Source organism: Onychostoma macrolepis, chromosome 22 (genome assembly GCF_012432095.1).
Source record: "Onychostoma macrolepis isolate SWU-2019 chromosome 22, ASM1243209v1, whole genome shotgun sequence".
NCBI lineage: Eukaryota > Metazoa > Chordata > Actinopteri > Cypriniformes > Cyprinidae > Onychostoma > Onychostoma macrolepis.
Window position 1 is genome coordinate 1,062,597 of NC_081176.1, and position 20,937 is coordinate 1,083,533.

At 33.9% G+C, this 20,937-nt stretch overlaps 1 protein-coding gene and 1 pseudogene across 3 annotated transcripts in view; both read left to right on the forward strand.

Annotated features, from left to right (window-relative positions):
• The window catches only part of LOC131531271 (zinc finger protein 239-like), a 267,824-nt gene extending 247,739 nt beyond the window's left edge, over nucleotides 1–20,085 (forward strand). For 2 of the 3 annotated variants that reach the window (XM_058761949.1, XM_058761950.1), the window contains one exon: nucleotides 19,136–20,085. In XM_058761949.1, coding sequence (XP_058617932.1) covers nucleotides 19,141–19,983 — 843 coding nt within the window. In that variant the 5' untranslated portion in view covers nucleotides 19,136–19,140 and the 3' untranslated portion in view covers nucleotides 19,984–20,085. Of the gene's footprint in view, nucleotides 1–8,481; nucleotides 8,730–15,701; nucleotides 15,775–19,135 lie in introns of those variants that run through there. The other variant, XM_058761948.1, reaches the window with a different exon arrangement.
• Nucleotides 281–10,166, forward strand: LOC131530099 (zinc finger protein 883-like; annotated as a pseudogene).
• Nucleotides 20,086–20,937: the final 852 nt, after the last annotated feature.

Consider the following 20,937-nt stretch of genomic DNA (forward strand, 5'->3'; position numbering starts at 1 on the left):
ATAGAGCACTTTAATAGGCTTTCAGTAAATATTGTGACTCTAACAATCAGTTTCTATCAGCAAACACTCAGAATAAAGTGAGATGATCTGCTGCTGATCCTGAATGGCTTGTTTAATGAGTGTTTATAGTCTGAGGCTCATCAATATTATCAGCTGCTGAAAATCCTCTTTATTTCATGTCAATGGATCCTGTTTTCACCTCATTCATTATGCTGATGACTTCAGGTCTGTTAATTGCCACATTAAGCTCATTTTATTGGTGTGAACAGACTTAAGCAAATGACAGACATCACCTGTTGTGACATTACAAGATGTAACTTTTATGTAATGGAATTCTTTAATACTGTTTATTATTTAATACATTTTAGGTAAACAAATTAATTATAATTGTGGATTTGATTAAGCATCGAATAGTTCTTACTACAGAAACATTGGATGCAACTGTATTTTTTAATATAGATAATTGTACCTCATTTTGTAAAAATGTGTAAAAAAAAAAAAAAGAATTTGGTGTAGCTGTTGTCTGCTTTCACTTCACATGATTTATTAATATTGTTACCATTTTTAACTTTAATTTCAAACCTAATGAAGGAGAAACAACAGCATGTCAAAACTGGAGAAAAAACTCGCTCAGAGACTGAAAGTATTTCTTTCCTGAAAAGAAGAGACAGGAAAAGTTTCACCTGCTCTCAGTGTGGAAAGAGTTTCACAAACATACAGCATCTCAAGAGACACATGATCATCCACACTGGAGAGAAACTGCATGAATGTGATCAATGTGGAAAAACATATTTGTGGGCTTCAAACCTGAAGGATCACCTGAAAGTTCACACGAAGGAGAAACCACATTCATGTTCTTTCTGTGGAAAGAGTTTTTCACATCTGCAGAGTTTAAAAGTTCATCAGAAGATACACACTGGTGTGAGAGATCATATGTGCTTTGAGTGTGAGAAGACTTTTATTACAGCTCAACATTTCAAACTGCACCAGAGGATGCACACTGGAGAGAAACCTTACAAGTGTTCACACTGCGACAAGAGATTCAGTCAGTCAGGAGACCTGAAAACACATGAGAGGATTCACACTGGAGAGAAACCGTATCACTGCACTGCATGCGGGAAGAGTTTCAGTCATTCGTCTAATCTACGGAGTCATAAAATAAACAATCACAATAAGTAGTTTATCTTCAGGTCCACTGCTTTCAAGTGCTACACTGCATCTCTTCCATATTAATCTGTCATAAGAAACATCATCTAAATTAGTCACAGTGAATCAAGTTCATCTTCAAGACCAGCAGATTCTGTGAGATTCAGATCAACTCAAAGATGGAGTTCCTCCCTAAAGAACAACATATAAATGGTATTCCTGTATACAATTTTGCTTTAAATTATATTATTATGCTTTATTACGAGTTTCATTTTATGTTCAAAATGTTCTTCTAATGCATATTTGTAGAAGGTTTTTTACAGGTTCAAAATGTTCTTGTTCATTAAGCTGAAAAAGAAGTGGATTTACTTTTAATTTCATCTTCACTGTTGTCTTTAAAACAACTAGTTATTCTTCCTCTTAGGGTGTGTTTTACAAAATGCAGGTGTAAGATATTCTGTCATGTAGGTTTGCATCTGATCCATCTTCACTTTTGTTCACTTGAGATGCTTTGTATCTTGTTAGTCAATAAAGAGAGAGATCTGTCTCTTTCGCTTCCATTTTTACTTTATATTTGCTTCAAGTATTAAACTCTTATTGTTCGGTTTTGTTGTCTGTTGATTTTTCTTGCATCACGAATGAATACGTTCATAAATTTAGTGACATTTAAAAGCATCTAAAAATGAAATATTCATATTTTTTAGGGCTTATATTTGCTTCAGGTATTACATTTGTATTGTCCATTATTGTTTTCTATTGATTTTTCTTGCATCACTAATACATAATTTCATAATTTTAGTCACATCTAAAAGCCATGAAATATTAATTGCTTTTGGGGCTTTCCATAATTACAGACATCCCACCTCTCCCGTAGCCAGCTATGAGATCACCATATGATTGTCTGCATGTATGATTAAGGGTCAGCAATAATCCTTGTCTTGTTTTATTTGCAAAATATTTGAAATTATTTCGGTTTATTTTTTTTATTTTTTTTTTATTTTTTATTTGTTTAAATAGCAATGAATGGCAACTCTGCACTTAAACTGAAAGTAATCAAAAGAGGTTATTACCCATTGACAGGTTATTACTGACAGGATACCACATTCGGTAAGGGAAACGCAAAAAAAAAATTAATGATCATCTGTCAGAAATTTTATCAACGCTGCCAAAAACAGTAGCATTTAACACTATACACAGACAAGTAGGTTACAGAATGAAATGAAATATGCAAACACTAGCCATGAAGAAGTCTATGCTATTTTATTCAGTATAGTCATTACATTTTCATAAACATTCATAAGAGCATAAGACTTATTAATGAAAACTATGACAGTAATATGGATTGTTGTACGAATAAGAAACGACTGATAAAATTGTTCACCTCTAAGTATTAACAATGCAATAAATAGCCTATGGTATAATTTTACAGTGTTCATCCTTTCAAAACAGAAAACATCTTTCACAAACATCTACATCACTAATTGTCAAACCCTGCATGGCTAGGGCCATGATAGTAAGTTTTGAACTGCAACAGAATAAGCGTCCTCTGATGATCGGTCTCATATGTGATAAGTAGATCAAACAGTTGTCTCTAACTGAAGTAATGAATGTATGTATGTGTGTACTGTAAATAATTTAAATATTTGCTCAAAAATGTTCTATTAAATTTGTTTACTTAATTAAATTTCTCCTAAAGCTTTTAAATGCTTAATAAACTATATTTCATCGCACACCTGCTTGTCTGCCTGTCTACATCAGTAACATTTTAACATTAATTTTGTTTGATACGTTGTTTTATTGATATTCTTTTGTCGTTTTAAAAAGAATTTGGTGCGTTTTTGATAATCTACCGTTGATTCGCCTCGCAGTCATCATTCACGCGGGTCAGTGAAGTTTCTGAGGTGAGTAGTTCATGCTATTTCACTTAATTGTAAAATACACATTACATAGTTTGTTTAATCAACAATTTACAGGGTCTGAATAGTTTTGAATCGGGCTCAGTGCTATTTCCCTGCTGAAAAAAACAATAGAACCCTGCCCAAAACACAATAGAAAATGTAATGGTTTTAATGGTTATAATGGGAATTGTATTGGTTTTAATGGAAACTATAATGGTGTCTACTGGTATGTGATGGACTCTATTGGAGGGATGTTAAATCCTATTGGAAAAATGCCCAAAACACACTACAAAAGGAATTTTTAATAGTTTTACTGGAAAAAGCTAATGGTTATAATGGTATTTTAATGGAAACCACTGGAATTTCTGTGATTGTTTCTATTGGGCTTCTATTGTTTTTTTTTAGCAGGGTTGTGTGTCTGCTAACATTTATAGCTATCTAAAGAAGGCTTTGTCGTTTCTCTTCACATACAAAACAATAATAAGAGGGAACTGTTTTGTTGTTGTGAATGTAACATTAGTTATTAGAAAATCAAATTATATTTAGATTCATGTGGGCAAATAAATAAATAAAGATGTCAGTGTCTTTATATTAGCCTATTATTTTTTTCTGTATCACTTGAGAAGTAATTGTCATATTAGAACGATTTCCATAGGCTTTCATCATATATTGTGAGTCAAACAATCAGTTTCTACCAGCAAATAAAGTGAGATGATCTGCTGCTGATCCTGAATGCCTTGTTTAATGAGTGTTTATAGTCTGAGGCTCATCAATATTATCAGCTGCTGAAAATCCTCTTTATTCCATGTCAATGGATCCTCTTTTCACCTCATTCATTATGCTGATGTCTTCAGATCTGTAAATTGCCACATTAAGCTCATTTTATTGATGTCAACAGACTTAAGCAAACAGTATGATCAGTTATTTTGGCATTACAATATATAGCTAAGTATAATAATAGCATTTATTTAAAAAAATAAAAACAACAACTCATAGACAGGGAAGTATGTCCTCTTCATTGCTGGCTTCTTAACAAAGAAAAGGAAGATGTCGCAAAAGCAAACAAATCTAAAAGGGCAATCAAAATCAATAAGCAGCCCAGTCCAAAAATCCAAAACAATCCAACTAATCTTATCTAACTAATATAACAGTAATATATAATATAGCTAATATAATTAATAATAACAATATACAAAACTATTGTAACCTAATATAATGTAACCAGTGTTGGGAGTAACGTTACAAAAGTAATGCATTACAGTAACTGATTACTTTTTGCTGTAATGCAGTAGTGTAAGGCATTACTAATCAATTTTTAGTAATATTTTACTCGGCACATGTTCAGTAACGCTTTCGTTACAACACACTTTTAACCCAAAATTTATTTATTTTTTTTATTTAATTTAAAGTCGGGCTCCGACTTTTTTACGTCCCTAGGGCCGGGCTTCGTACGTGTTTTAGGCTTCTCCTTATCTTTATATTTTAGACATCCATCAATCATTGATGAAAAAAAATTGCCGCTCTGGTGGAAACAACATTGGTGGTGTCCATGCTGCCGCGACTATCAAGAGCGAGCAGCGAGCCGTCAGCACAGCTGAAGAGTTCTGCGTTCAAATACACGCAATAAAGCTTGCCGTAAAGCCCCAGCAAAAGTAATTAGCATACCATGAATGTTTCCGGGGGAAATAGTAAGGGTTCGCCTCATTAGACGCGCCTTTAGAGACAAGTGCATCTTCACGGATAATGATTACATTAAAGAGTTTTGTTTTCGCTTTTATTTATTTCGTTAAGTAGTAATTTAAAGCTTTCTATAGATTTATCATGTCTGTGAGGCATGTATTCGGTTCATTTTTGTGAAGCACTCCTGTTCAAGATAAAAGCACAACGTTTTGTTGATATTGTGAGTGCACACAAATAAAAGTAGACCCTTTACAGTTCGAATGATGTATTATTCTTACCTTTATGAGCAAAAATTACGGTGTAAATTGTTTCCAATTTTAAAATTGCAATTGATTGCGCTGGCGCCTCCATGTCCTGCGCATTAGCTTCCACTCTCCGCACAAACTACTGGATGCAGACACATTTATCTAGGTTTAACGTTTAAACACTGTTATATGCTTGAACTGTTTTAGTATATCTATATAGATTTTATTTTAGGCAAGTCATGATGATTTGAGAAGGTTAAATTGATCAAACATAACCTATGATCAGCCTACCGGTCATGCTGCTGGCCGCTTGCTTTAAGAAAGGAAAAACTTATTTAATGAACCGTTTTGGGAGAAGGAAAAAAAAAAAAAGATGGGCTTGGCGGTAATTCTGATAAGCTGTCGGACACGGGGCCTAAATTTGAGGCCCGTGCAGGGCTCTAGTAGCTACATTTAGTCATTTTCGAATGTTAAATTCTACTTCTGTAGTTATTTTGGTGAAAGTAACTCAAAAGTAATACAGGAGTCATGTAACGCATTACAATTCTGAGACAGTAATATTGTAACGTAATTAATTACTTTTAAAAAACAGTAACAAGTAATCTATAATGTATTACAGTTTGGAAGTAACTTGCACAAAACTGAATGTAATACATGGAAGAACTCTGTGACACTCTACTTCTGCTACTACTCCTGACACCTGTCTGAAACACCACAACACACACAAGGAGGCGCGGGTTTTGAACCCCCTTTATCCGAAAGCGACACTCAAACCGAACCAATGGCGTATTCCACACAAACCGAGGCCTCGTTTATCATTGGTCATGTGATTTCTACATTGACAACACAAGCCTGGAATCGAGATTTCATGTGGCAAGCCCATTTATTCTCAACACAAGCTCCGACACCTCGGTTCAAATGTCACATTACAAGTAGCCTAATTAGAAAAACAAGGTATATTTAGATTCATATGGACAAATGATAATGTCTGATAAAGATAGTTTTCAATGTCTTTAAGTGGTATTTTTTCTGTATCATGTGAGAAATAATTGGGTTACTTTTCAGTGGAGCATTTTAATGGGCTTTCAGCATATATTCTGACTCAAACAATCAGTTCCTACCAGCAAACTCTCAGAATAACTGCTGTTGATCCTGAATGGCTTGTTTAATGAGTGTTTATTGTCTAAGGCTCATCAACATTATCAGCTGCTGAAAATCTGCTTTATTTCATGACAATAGATCCTGTTTTCACCTCATTCATTATGCTGATGACTTCTGATGATCTGTTAATTGACACATTAAGCTAATTTTATTGGTGTCAGCAGACTTAATCACGATCACAATCAGCAATTGTGACATTATAGGTAAGTATCATAACAACATTGTTTAAATAATCTGTAATAAACCATGCTTTATTCACATGTAAGGATCCACCTGCTAGTCCAAACAAAGGAATCCAGCGGCCTGGTCGAAGGTTTAATGCATGTTCGGTCTTTTACTTGCGCTTCTGAATTTATCGGGATTAGTTTCAATTTTGATCTAGCTCCAATTCTGATCTGACTCCAGTTTCAAGTGATCATTAAATTTAGACTGCACTTCTAATTAAAAACTGATCACAAATATCGCTTATATATTAATTTAGATATTTGATTATCCTCGACATCCCATACTTTCAATTATCCGTTCACTGGGGACCTAATGTTTCTGATGAGCTAGCGTCGGTCGAAGGCGCCGGTCTCATGATCACAAACTCGCCAGTCCGATGTTAGTCAGAGGATGTAGGCAGACTAATACCTAATTGTCTGCCACCAACTGCTTGCTTATGACAAAAAGTGTAGTTTACTTAGTCTTTTCCTGTACAACTTGCTAGCACCAGCGATAGACAGAAATCTGAGGTCTCCGATGACGTGCCTACTGCTCCGTTCATTCATGAGCCTTCAGTTTGATCTATCCTGGCCGTAGATTTGCGGTAACAAAAGCCTCCTCACAGTCTAATAGTCATAATGATTTCAGGACAGTTCAGAATAAATCAAATATAACAATTTATTATTAGTCAGGTAAACATGTCATGCCAATTACATAAAACAATAAGAAGACAATTCAAAAATAAGAAAATACATAACATCAGTTGTTCAAAGATGAATCTAAGAGTAAAAATGTATATCTGACTTCAAGAAAATACATAGAATGGAGCATATGAAACACCCTCCACACTACGAGCTGATCTGACTACAGAATCGCACTGACTGATTTGCAACTTTCCCTTAAATACTACCAGAACAAAAGGCCCATAAACATTTATTCTCTGCCCCAAAACAGATTAGATCTATGGGGGATGAGAAACCTCCCTAGGAGCTGTTCTCGTGCCCCAAATCGTCACACCTGTAGAGCAATGTTTATAAGGTTTTGAATGGAGACCGCCCACACAACAGAGGTACAGAATTCACTTAAGTTTCCAATATTTCCCATAATATAAGTGACTACTGTGAAATTGAGACCATTTTACCAGTCACACAGAGACCTTTAAAATGATACCAAACATGAAGGTGAAAAAAAAAAACGGGTTCACAAGATATATGATATATATACCTATATTCTCAATGAACTTTGAGTGAAAACTTGAGTGAACTTTTTTGGGGGAAAAGAGAGAGACGTAGAGAGGGCATGGGGAGAATGCGGTCGTAAATGATCAAAGAAATAAGTTTCTTCAGGGTGGTGTTTGTTCTCTTTGAAGATCTTTTGTTCTCTTTGGAGATCTTTCATTGTCTTTGGAGATATCCTCTCCGGGTTAGTTTCATGGCTTTATTGCATGGCATCTGTCTTTGGGAGAGCTCCTGAGTTTTGGCCTCAGAATTAATTTTATAAGGAAATAAATTAGCTCCCTACACACAAAACGCAAACACAATAAATAAATAAAAGTTGTTAAGTTAAACTCCGCTGGTGGGTTATTTGTTGCTTGCAAATTTGTAATTTTATTTTCCTAATGTTTATTTTCATTTTTCCCTTACATTGTTTATATTTGGTATCTTTTAAATGCTGTAGTCCTTAGCTTTTACTATATTTTGTTGACTATGTAAATGAGAGGTAAGATAAATTGTAGCAATAAAATATGTGGATAAAATATTTTAGAAATAAAGAGAATTTGTGGATTATTCTAAAACACTTTGCAATTAATTTACTTAAAAGATATTGAATTTGAATTGAATTTTGAATTTATTGCCATTCGCACAGGTACATTGTAGTACAGGTACATTGGAATTCGTGTGCGTTTCGCAGAGTCAGCTTTCTAGGGAAAATAATAATAATAATAATAACAAATATATAAATATAATAATAATATGATAATATAATAATAATAATAATAATAATAAACATATTAATAATAATAAAATAATATAATTATATAAAAATAATAATCAAAAAATAATAAAATATATATAATTATAACAAAACGATATTTTAACATAAACACTTAAATTTATCTTTAATTTTGGCAGATCTGCTCCTCCTTCAGTGAAGCTCCTCCCACAACAATCACACCTTCAGTGAAGCTCCTCCCACAACAATCACACCTTCAGTGAAGCTCCTCCCACTGCAGTTCAGCAATAAATGCCGGAATATTCCCATCAGTCTACAAGTGAAGACGAGCATCAGAGCATCAGGAAGAAGTGAAATCTGCAGAGACAGAGTTTATTGAAGGACAGAGAGAACATGAGAGATCCAGAACCCTGCAGAATGAAACACACTGAAGAACAAACAGGTTGGTGTTTATTCTTGATCCTTCTTCAGTGAGGCTGAAGAACATTAAGAATATAAACTTCAAGCAGTTTTAATTTTGTTGCAGTAGGAAAAATGGTCTAAGCTGTACAATAATATAGTTGAAGCAGCAAATAATAAGGACACTTAATAAACTGGGTATTTTTTTTTAAACAAAATTAATTGATTTTAGAATTGTGTAGTTGAAAGTCTCAGGGTCACTAATGTCATATAAAAAATGCATCAAAATGATAAATAAAAAATATGGGTCCCACTTTATATTAGGTGGCCTTAACTAATATGTACTTACATTTAAATTAATAATTTGGTACAATGCACTTATTGTGTACATACATGTTTTTACATTGTACTTATATTTTTAAAAATACCTATATGTAATTACATCTGTAATTAATTTCTGTAATTACATTTATAATTACACTGTTGACCCATCCCTTACACCTTAACCCACCCTTAAACTTACCCAGACCACCAAACCTGCCCCTAACCTTACCCGTATCCCCCCTCAATAGCAGCAAAAAGTGTTTTGCAATACAATATGAACACAATAAGTACATTGTACTTATTTTTTGATGTAAGTACATAGTAGTTAAGGCCAACTAATATAAAGTGTGACCAAAATATGTATATATATATAGCAATTGCCTGTTTCTTTGGGGTCCATTTTCAGGATTTACTGAAAATTAAAGGGTTTTTACTTTAATTTCAGAATTGATTGAAGAAAACAAGGAGAATGAAGAACTGAATGAAGAGGAGGAGAAACATCATGTCAAAACTGGAGAAAAGCCTTCGAGTCGCTCTCAAACCAAACAGAAAGTTTTAAAGAAGAGAAGAGACAAGAAATCTTTCACCTGCACTCAGTGTGGAAAGAGTTTTACAAGCAAACAGCATCTTGAGGTTCACATGAGGATCCACACTGGAGAGAAACCATTCACATGTGATCAGTGTGAGAAGAGATTCACACAACAAGGAAGAACACATGAACATCCACACTGGAGAGAAAGCATATGAGTGTGATCAATGTGGCAAAACATTTTTGTGGGCTTTAAGCCTGACGAAGCACATCACTGTTCATTTAAAGGAGAAACCACATTCATGTTCTTTTTGTGGAAAGAGTTTTTCACATTTGCAAAATTTAAAACTACATCAGAGGACACACACTGGTGTGAGAGAACATATGTGCTTTGAGTGTGAGAAGACTTTTATTACAGCTGATCAATTGAAACGGCACCAGAGGATCCACACTGGAGAGAAACCTTACAAGTGTTCACACTGTGACAAGAGATTCAGTTGGTTAGGACATCTGAAATCACATGAGAGGATTCACACTGGAGAGAAACCATATCACTGCACTGCATGCGGGAAGAGTTTCACTCATTCATTTTCTCTACTCATGCATAAAACAATTCGCAGTCAGTAGATCATCTTCAGATCCAGTACTTTCAGATCTGACGTCGCGTCCTCACCAAACATGACACAATAACGTATCCAGCAATAAAATATCTTCTGTATAAATCTGTCCTAACAATGAAACATCATCTACAGCCACAGTGAATAAAGTTCATCTTTAAGACCAGCAGTTTCACCTGTAACATTTTTGAGGGCTTCAGTTTTGAAGAATTACCTGTTCATTCAAAGCAGAAACCACATTCATGTTCTTTATGTGGAAAGAGTTTTTCAGATCTGCACAGTTGAAATGTTCATCAGAAGATACACACTGGTGAGAGAGAATATATGTGCTCTGAGTGTGAGAAGACTTTTATTATAGCTAAAGATTTGACAGAGCCGCTGAGAGTTTTTAAAGGCTCTGCAATGGAGGGGTTGCAATAAATGATGTCATTATTATACAAATATGAGCATTTATGAATGGTTATGGTGATGAATTTGCATATTGTATTGTATGAATAGGTGAAACTAAGTAAAACCGATGAGAAACAGCTGAGGCTCCGTGACTCTGTCATTTTTAATGTAACTTTATTTACCTCAGGAGAGTTAACTATGAGGCTGCGTGCGGGAAAGAAAGCGCACGAGTTAAACCGTTACAATCTGTAACTGTCTAAAGATATACATTTTGACTATATTTATTAGACACAAAATTGCATATGTATTTTACATGTGTTTAAATTTGAAAGTAAAATAAATAAAATAAAGGGACCCTGTCAATCGGAACGCACCTCAAAAGTTGTATTCTTGTATTTCATTTTGCTTCATGATATGAATTATATCATTTTGTTTTTTTATGAGTTTCATTCATCACTTGTAGTTTGTTTACTCTTTATATGAAGAGAAGTAGTGTGTTTATTGTTTATTATTTTTTTACATGTGCAAAACGTTCTTGTTCAGGAAGCTGAAGAGGCTGTAACACTTTCGAACTGACATTTATTTTTAATTTGTTCTTCTTAGTTGTTTTTAAATCAAGTAGTTATTCTTCCATTTATGATGTATTTAAAAAATGCAGATGCAAGATGTACTGTAGCACTGCAACTGATCCTCCTTTGCTTCTATTGTAAGTAGGGATGGTACCAGAACCTGGTAGAGTATGTTTGGATATGCGTTTTTGCTATTCGCAGGCCAGAAGAGAGATCTCTCTCGTGCTTTAGGTCTGTGCAATTAATCTACTTTCATTTGCAATTTTGAGTTTGGCTTCCAATGATTATGAAAAGAAGATATTTGAGATAAAGTAATTATTGTGCTGCATTCCGCCTTTCCTTCACAGCGCTTTTGTTCCTCTCTAAAAGTCCAAACATAACATTGTAGGATCTCAGAGTGAATCAGACAGTGATAACATAACCAGAACTGAAACTGACCAAGAATTCCACATAGGACCTTAAGATCATGTGATGCCAGCAATTCTGAAGCTGATTTTACGTGTGATTCATTCATTTAATTTCTTAATCATTTACCTGAACACTGCTGTTAGACCTTACTGCAAAAAGTTTGTCTAAAAAGCATTGTTTCCTTCATGTTTGTATTATTATTTTTCTGTTTGTACTTTTCTTCTGTTCTTATTGCGTTATTGTCTTCAGTGATTGTTTGATGACTTTCTGCTTACATTGGTTAGTTTAGTATTAGTTATTTCATGAAGTATCAAAGCTATATAAATAAATGTTTATTTATTTATTTTTTTTAAATCTGATAAGAATACCATTAATGTATATATATATATATATATATATATATATAAACTTACATCCATCTCTTCTTGTAAGTCAGTAAGGAGAGATCAAGTTAATTTGAACTTTTACTTGGCTATTTTTGGTATTTTTTTTTATATTTGCTTTGCGTAATCATCGAGTAAATGTCACCTTTTTTTGTAAAACGTTATCTTTACTTTATACATTTCAACAAGTTGTATTCAACTGACTGTACTTCCATCAGGATTTAAAATAAATAAATATATATACACTGTGTGTGTATATATATTAAGTAGTGCTGGGCATAGATTAATCTAGATTAATCTCATCCAAAATAAAAGTTTTTGTGTATATAATATATCTGTGTGTACTGTGAATATTTAATATGTGTATATAAAGACACATACATACAGTATATATTTTGAAAATATTTGCATGTATTTACATGTATATATTTATATTAATATAATTTATATGATATATAAATATATTTAATATATAAACATAACACATTTTTCTTAAATATATACATACATGGGTGTGTATTCATATATACATAATAAATATACACAATACACACACATATATTATGTACACAAAAACTTTTATTTTGGATGAGATTAATCTAGATTAATCTATGCCCAGCACTAATATTAAGTTAAGTTAAGTTGTGACGTATTGTCAATTATGGTGACCCATACTCGAAATGGTGCTCTGCATTTAACCCATCCAAGTGCACACACACAGCAGTGAGTAGTGAACACGAACACACACACACACATGTTCGTTTTTGTGAAAAGTGGGGACATCCCATAGGCGTAATGGTTTTTATACTGTACTTACTGTATGTGCTATTGCCCTACACCAACCCTACACCTAAACCTACCCCTTACAGGAGACTGTGCATTTCAACTTTCCCCAAAAAACCTCACTCTGAGTGATTTATAAGCGTTTTGAAAAGTGGGGACATGGGTCAATGTCCTGAGATGTCACCTTCACCTTGTAATACCTGTCATAGCTTTGTCATTATACACATCTATGTCCTGACTTTTCACAAAAACACACACACACACACACACAGGTTCAGGTTACAAGCCTGACTCCCTAACCATTAGGCCACGACTACCCCTTTTTAGGCCACGACTACCAAATATTAACCAAGAAGTGTTATGTTGGACTTTCTGTTTTAAATTTCTCAATAAAGCTTTTAAGTGTCTAATAAACTATTTCACCCCACACCTGAGTAAGACTGAATGGCTGTTTGTCTACATTCGTAACTGTTTCATCCTTATTTTTCTAGGTAACAATTTATTTCGATAGTCCACTTTAGACATTATACTAACAGTAAATAACTTTGCAACTACATGTCAACTAGCAGTCATTAGAGTATTAGTAGACTCTCTGCTTAATATATTCTAACACTTTATTTTGATGGGTCCACAACATACAACATACTGACTATCACACACTTTGCAAGTATGTGTCAACTTATTCTAAACCTACCTTACTGAGAGTTACATGTAGTTACAAATTAATGAGAATTAGTTTACATGTAGTTGACATGTAGTTACAAAGTTACTTATAGTTAGTAGAATGTCTAAAGTGGACTATCGAAATAAAGTGTAACCTTTTTCTATGACGTGTTCTCATGACGTCATCAATCGCGCGCTCGCAACAGCGTCGAGTCTCGTGAGGTGAGCAGCTCACAGTGCTTCATGTGTTTATATTATTGTAAAACACACTTAACTGATTATTTAAGTAACATTTTAATAGGTAATTTCTGAATTGTTTTGTCTCTGTGTTTGCTGACTAAAACATTTATCACAGCAGGTGACGAGCATGTGAGGGAAAATGTTCAGATCTGAGCAATTTTGTTTTGTATGTTCGTTCGTATGATTATCTTGATGTTTGAGTGATTATGTTGCTGGTAATTGTCTTTATTTTTAAAGGTTTTATAATTTGTCAGTTTCTGGACATACCAACAAGATGTGTTTGTGATCCAGTTACTAGTTCATGCTATGAATCAAACTAAAACAATATTCAACACATTTCAGTGATATCATTATCATTAGTGTCAGTCTTTATATTACTGATATGTTCTGTATCATTTTATGAGACGATCATATTATGCTTTAATAGAGCAGTTTTATAATCTTTCAACAAATATTTGTGTGGAAATAATCACTATCCACATACTTGTATAAAAAGTGAGCTGATCTGCTGCTGATCCTGAATGGCTTGTTTAATGAGTGTTTATAGTCTGAGGCTCATCAATATTATCAGCTGCTGAAAATCCTCTTTATTTCATGTCAATAGATCCTGTTTTCACCTCATTCATTATGCTGATGTCTTCAGATCCGTTAATTGCCACATTAAGCTCATTTTATTGGTGTGAACAGACTTAAGAAAACGACAGACATCAGCTATTGTGACATTACAAGATGAAACTATCACAACAGCATTTATTCATTAATCTGTGATAAACCATGTTTCATTGCTATAAAACACAAAACACTCAAATTAGTGGGTTATTTGTTTTTCTATGTTTAATATTTAGTTTGTATACTTATTTACATTGTTTATGTTTGGTTTCTCTTCATGTTTGGTATTTATTCAATCATCAAATGTTCTGTGTATCATCTTCATTTTTATAAATTTTCTTGCTTGTTAATTAGAGATCAAATAAATGTAGGGATGCAATATGTATACAATTCTTATATAAAAATAAACAAAAATAGGAATGTGGTTTGCCCTGCACTCAAAAAAAAAAAAATAATAATAATAATTATATATACTTCATTAAAATAAGCAGAAACAAAATTCTTGATTTTTTTCCCCAACATAACCAATTTTTATTATGTTCAGTCCATTTGTAATATTTGAGTGAACGTTATCATTTTGTGTTAGGACTACTGTACATTCATAATTTTTGTTGACAGAACTAACTGACCAGTGGATATGTAGTTCCCAGCATGCTTTGCATCGCATTAAGAGGGAAACATGTTGAAAATAATTGTCATTTTAAGTGTTTTTAAGGAGAAATAATGACATATTGGAGTTATTAGACGTAATGGTGAGTTATATTTGAGATTTAAAGAGGTTGTGAGGTTCCCACTGTGCTCATGCTTAAGCGCTGGCGGCTTCATTGATAACTTGTTGATTCACTCAGTGAGCAATAACTGTGCTAAGGCAAGTTCGTTATGGAGTACATTACAAATGTAAATGAAATTGTCATTAACATGCATTCAAAAAAATTCTATAAACAATTAAATTAAGGGAAACTTTTTTGTGCAATTAGTTCAGGTCCATACAAGACTAAAACAAGTTCAATTAAACAAATAATGTTTTGTTGAACCAATTTAACAGATTGAAATATGCATGTTAGATAGTATGCCAACGTGTTTTTGCTAAATATCATCTAACACAGGAATTTCAATCTATTAAATTGGTTCAACAAAACATTATTTGTTTTAAATCAAGTCTAAAATATTGTACAATTCACTGACAACTTACAGTACCATATATATATATATATTATAGGTAAACATAAATGCTTAAAATGTGTGAATTAGTATAAAAAGTAAATAAGTAATTGATTTTTTTATATATTTTGACAGATCAACTCCTACTGCACAGTCATGATGTCAATGAAGCTCCTCCCACAACAATCACTCCTTCAGTGAAGCTCCTCCCACAACAATCACTCCTTCAGTGAAGCTCCTCCCACTGCAGTTCAGCAATAAATGCTGGAATATTCCCATCAGTCTACAAGTGAAGACAAGCATCAGAGCATCAGGAAGAAGTGAAATCTGCAGAGACAGAGTTTATTGAAGGACAGAGAGAACATGAGAGATCCAGAACCCTGCAGAATGAAACACACTGAAGAACAAACAGGTTGGTGTTTAAAGTTGTCAGCAGTTCATCAGATTTAGTGTTTATAGCATAAAATACCCTAGGAGTTGTAAAAAATGAAAACAAAAAAGTTCAATAAATAATATAGGGGAGACTTTCTATCTCCAGGGCACAAAATAGGGACTGAAACTTCAAATGATGTCACTTCCTGGGTGTTGCCATAAAAATGCTTTCATTTTAAAAAGGAAGAAATGGAATGGAAATTGTGTTTAGTGAAAAATATTTACCAGTTAATTAGTTTATAATAGTAAAATACATTAGTACCCATTAAGCACACTTCCATTTTTGAGATCAGATTATAAAAATAAATAATAATTTATTATCCGACTTGATGTCTTAACCAATTGATATGTTTGTTACTATATACCTCCTATAATACTAATTATAGTATTATACTACTAATATAGTATTATAATACTAACAATATCTATGAAATTATACTAATAGTTGTTCACGTTAAAATATGTATGAATTTAATACATGACCTTGACTATTTATTTAACAAAATTCTGTCATTTTCATAAATATTAAATTAAATTCCAAATTGTTGCTGCTCCAATTAAGCTCAGTGGGCTCTCTGTAAGCTCTTCCACAGTGAACGTGTAAATATTTCATAAACAGACTTTAAGTGATTTTTCAAAAATGTTATAGAAAACTGAGTCGGGGCTGAGTACCAAAACAAACTTGTAGCCAATCAGCAGTAAGGGGCGTGTCTACTCATGATGTGGAGGAGAGAGCGTTCAGTGAACAGCCGAGCCGAGAGACAGAAAGATAGAAATGGCGGATAAAAAACAAAAGAGGAAAACGTTTGCGGAACGATAAGGCAAGAAGTAGGACCCGTGTGAATATCGGATCAGCTTTCCGGTGCTGGAGAGAACTCAATGAGCGGAAGGCCAGCGATCGGACGCCGAGGTTGCTTTGTTTCTTCTGGATAGGCGACCCTAGGATTTCAGTCTGTTATTGGCTTATTTGGAAGGGTCATGAATAATAATGTTGAGCTCTGCTCTGATTGGCTGTTTCACAGTGCGGCTCATTTCAGTAGCTTACAGGAAGGAAACACAGGGAAAATATATATTTCAGTACTTTCTCGCGCAGTTATATCATTGGGTAATTATACTGTAAATAAAATGCGGTCATCAGGGAGCCACTATTAATATGCTGGGCATTAAAACTGCTTTCAAATGCACAATGGCTTTTTAGTTTCACTTTCACTTTGGAGAGTAACACCGTGTCTACATCGGACGCGCTGCAACAGTTAAAGTCTGCCTACACTGGACGCGTGTAATTCAGACGAGTATGTAGTTGTTTAAAACTCAAATCTGCAGTTTATTTATAAAAACAGCGACTATTTGAAAATGTGCTTCGCCGATTTTGGAGACTTGAGCTCCACGTGATCATGTGCTCATGTATCCCGAAGAAAGGAGCATAACCTCGGCTAGTCCTTCTGACATTTGCCGACTTGCGTAAAGTTGGTTTTATATTGGCACATTCACACATTTCCGCATTCAATAACTTTCTAATTAACTGTGCAATAAAGTTATTTTTTGCAAATTCTAATCAGCGACAGCATTGTCAACCTACTACATTTTTTTCACAATCAATCAAAATGGGCAAGTATTGTTTTAATGTCAAATTTACTTGTGAATGTCCGCTGAATGTCCAATGTAGTGCGGTTAACAAAGTAATTGAATGCAATAGTCCGAATGTGCGAATATAAAACCAACTTTACCCAAGTCACTTGCCGCTGGCTCTGATGTCTCTGTAGTGGTTAAACATAAGATATAATTCGTTTTGGGTAAATCTAACAGGTAATCTTTGGTCTTTATTCTACTGTTCTATTAATATGTTAAAATGAAAACAGGCAATGTTTGATATATTTCATTTCATTGTAATGTGTGTTCCCTGAACTACATTTCTGTGGCTATTAAAATGTTTAAATGAAAACGAAAAGAGGCAGTGGTGTTTGATATATTTCGTCTGTAAATACAGTGAGGAAGATTGCAGCAGCCAAGGCGAGCTGACTGAAGTTATCAAGTACGCTGCTCTTTGCAGAATTACCGGATTTGCGTCGTTCCGTCCGCGAGTCTAACTCGTGACTAACACTGGACTATTTGCCCGTATCTTCCCGGTACTTTAGACCGCGATAGAAAAGCAGACAGCAACAGGTCTGGGGGGAAAAAAGTTCCTGGCACATATTGTTCCAGGTAATTTCGGTGAAAAAGCGGCTTATGTTTCACAGAACTAATCGTTGTCTGGGTTGCGTATGCTACGTGGGGCGGAGCTATCAAAATAGGGGCGAGACCCTTTTGGGGTAGGGGCGTATTTGTTTTGGTGATTTCAAATATCAACATTGTCTTCCAGAAATCGCTTACCCTGCCTTTAACTGATGGTTGTCACTTTAAGTTAAGTTAATCAATTTTCTATGGATTCTGTCGACTCAAATCTACAGACTGGCTCTGATCTTAAGCATCTAGCATCAACTTCTCCAGACTGTAAATCTGTGGAAAATCATGTAGTGTATTCCAGCCTTAAGAGACTATAGATAAGTTGACATCCATTTAACAAGAGGTGTCATAATGAGACTAGTTTCTGTGTTCATCCCCATGAATTAAATGTTTTATTGATTTGTTTTATTTGATTTTTGAATGTGTTACTTAGCTGAACGTGGACTGGTCTAGATGTTGCAATGTGCTTAAATCACACTTCATTATGAATATATAACTGATCAAATTTAATGCCTTGTTTCTTGATTTTAGTGTTCTGTTTTTGTGATTGACTTTGTACTTTCAAAAAATATATTTTTACAATTATTCTTTAAAAGTGTTCCTTAAAATAAACAAGAATTTTTAATAAAACATGATGTGAGCTTAATGGGAACAGGGGTGTGCTTAAAGGGTACAAAAATGTACCCATTACGCACAGTCGGACTTTTTGAATTCAATTATGTATATCTTAATTGAAATGCTTTTGTCATTTAAACTAAAATTAAATATTTTTGTGTGAGAGATTAATATTTTATTTTAACATAACTTTTTGTACTGAAACCAATATCTTGTGCACTAAAAATGTCTCAATGTAGATTTCGGTGAGCTTAATAGGTACATTTACCCTAGTATATTATATTGATGTTAGTATTATATTTATAATGTAATATATTCAAATTGTGGAGTTGATCAAAAATCGAATAGTTATCACTACAGAAACATTGGATTAATGGCTGTATTTGTAAAAATGTGTCAAAATAATCATAATTTTGTATAGTCATTGTCTGCTTTCACTTCACATTTCTCTGATTTTTTTTAAGGATTTATTTATATTGTAAACTTTTTAACTTTATTTTCAGATCTAATGGAGGAGAAACATCATGTCAAAACTGCAGAAAAAACTCACTCACCGACTGAAAGTATTTCTTTACTGAAAAGACCAGACAAGAATAGTTTCACCTGCTCTCAGTGTGGAAAGAGTTTCACAACCAAACATGGTCTTAAGGTTCACATGAGGATCCACACTGGAGAGAAACCGTTCACATGTGATCAGTGCGGGAAGAGTTTCACACAATCATCATCCCTTAAGGACCACATGAACATCCACACTGGAGAAAAACCGTTCACATGTGATCAGTGTGAGAAGAGATTCACACAATCAGCGCACCTTAAGGTGCACATGAACATCCACACTGGAGAGAAACTGCATGAATGTGATCAATGTGGAAAAACTTTTTCATGGGCTTCAGGCTTGAATAGACACCTGAAAGTTCATTCGAAGGAGAAACCACATTCATGTTCTTTATGTGGAAAGAGTTTTACACTACTGGAGAATTTAAAAGTTCATCAGAAGATACACACTGGTGTGAGAGATTATATGTGCTTTGAGTGTGAGAAGACTTTTATTACAGCTCAACATTTGAAACGGCACCAGAGGATCCACACTGGAGAGAAACCTTACAAGTGTTCACACTGCGACAAGACATTCAGTCAGTCAGAACACTTGAAATCACATGAGAGGATTCACACTGGAGAGAAACCTTACAAGTGTTCACACTGCAACAAGAGATTCAGTCATTCAGGACACTTGAAAGCACACGAGAGGATTCACACTGGAGAGAAACTGTATCACTGCACTGCATGTGGGAAGAGTTTCAGTCATTCTTCTTCTCTACGCAGCCATAAAACAAACAGCCACATTAAGTAGTTTATCTTCAGGTCCACTGATTTCAAGCGCTACACCGCATCTCTTCCATATTAATCTGTCATAAGAAACATCATCTAAATTAGTCACAGTGAATAAAGTTTATCTTCAAGACCAGCAGATTCAGATCAACTCAAAGATGGAGTTCCTCCCCTAAGAATAATATTGTGTACAATTTTGCTTTATGATATAAATTATATTGTTATGCTTCATTACAAGTTTCATTTTATGTTCAAAATGTTCTTAAATTCATATTTTTAAGATTTTTACAGGTTCAAAATGTTCTTCTTCACTAAGCATTCGTGTGTGTGATTGTTTCAATGTTTGGAGACAAAAACTAAAGGATGAATCTGTGAGGGAAATTAATTAGACATGCTAATGCAATTTTAATGTTATTCTTTGTTTGACATTTATGTTTGTCAAATAAAAAATAGTTTTAGTTACTTTACGTTTTTAAATAGCCTATAATTGAAAAGGATTGCTAACAAACTGTAAAGATAAGTGTGTCAGTCGTGTCAGTGTGAGAAGTATGTGTTTTCTTCAATAGAGCTCTGTATTGCTGGAAAGCACTCAGACTCAGAATAAAGTGAGATGATCTGCTGCTGATCCTGAATGGCTTGTTTAATGAGTGTTTATAGTCTGAGGCTCATCAATAATAATAGATCTAGGCTATATTTGTTAATAGCTCCTGTTTTCACCTCATATTATGCAGATCTCCTGTAAACTGTCAGTTAAAGTTCATTTCATTCTTATCGTCAGACTTAAACTATGCAGTTACTATTATGATATCTACAAGACACAAATGTCCTAACAGCATTTATTTCATCATTAGTCTGTGTTAGACTTTGTTTAAGTCTGTTGGCAAAAATGTGTGCAACAATTTTATAATCAGTATTTAACAAGGTTATCGGACGTAGATTATCTACATATCTAGAGTTTTTTCAGGTTTAGGTAGTA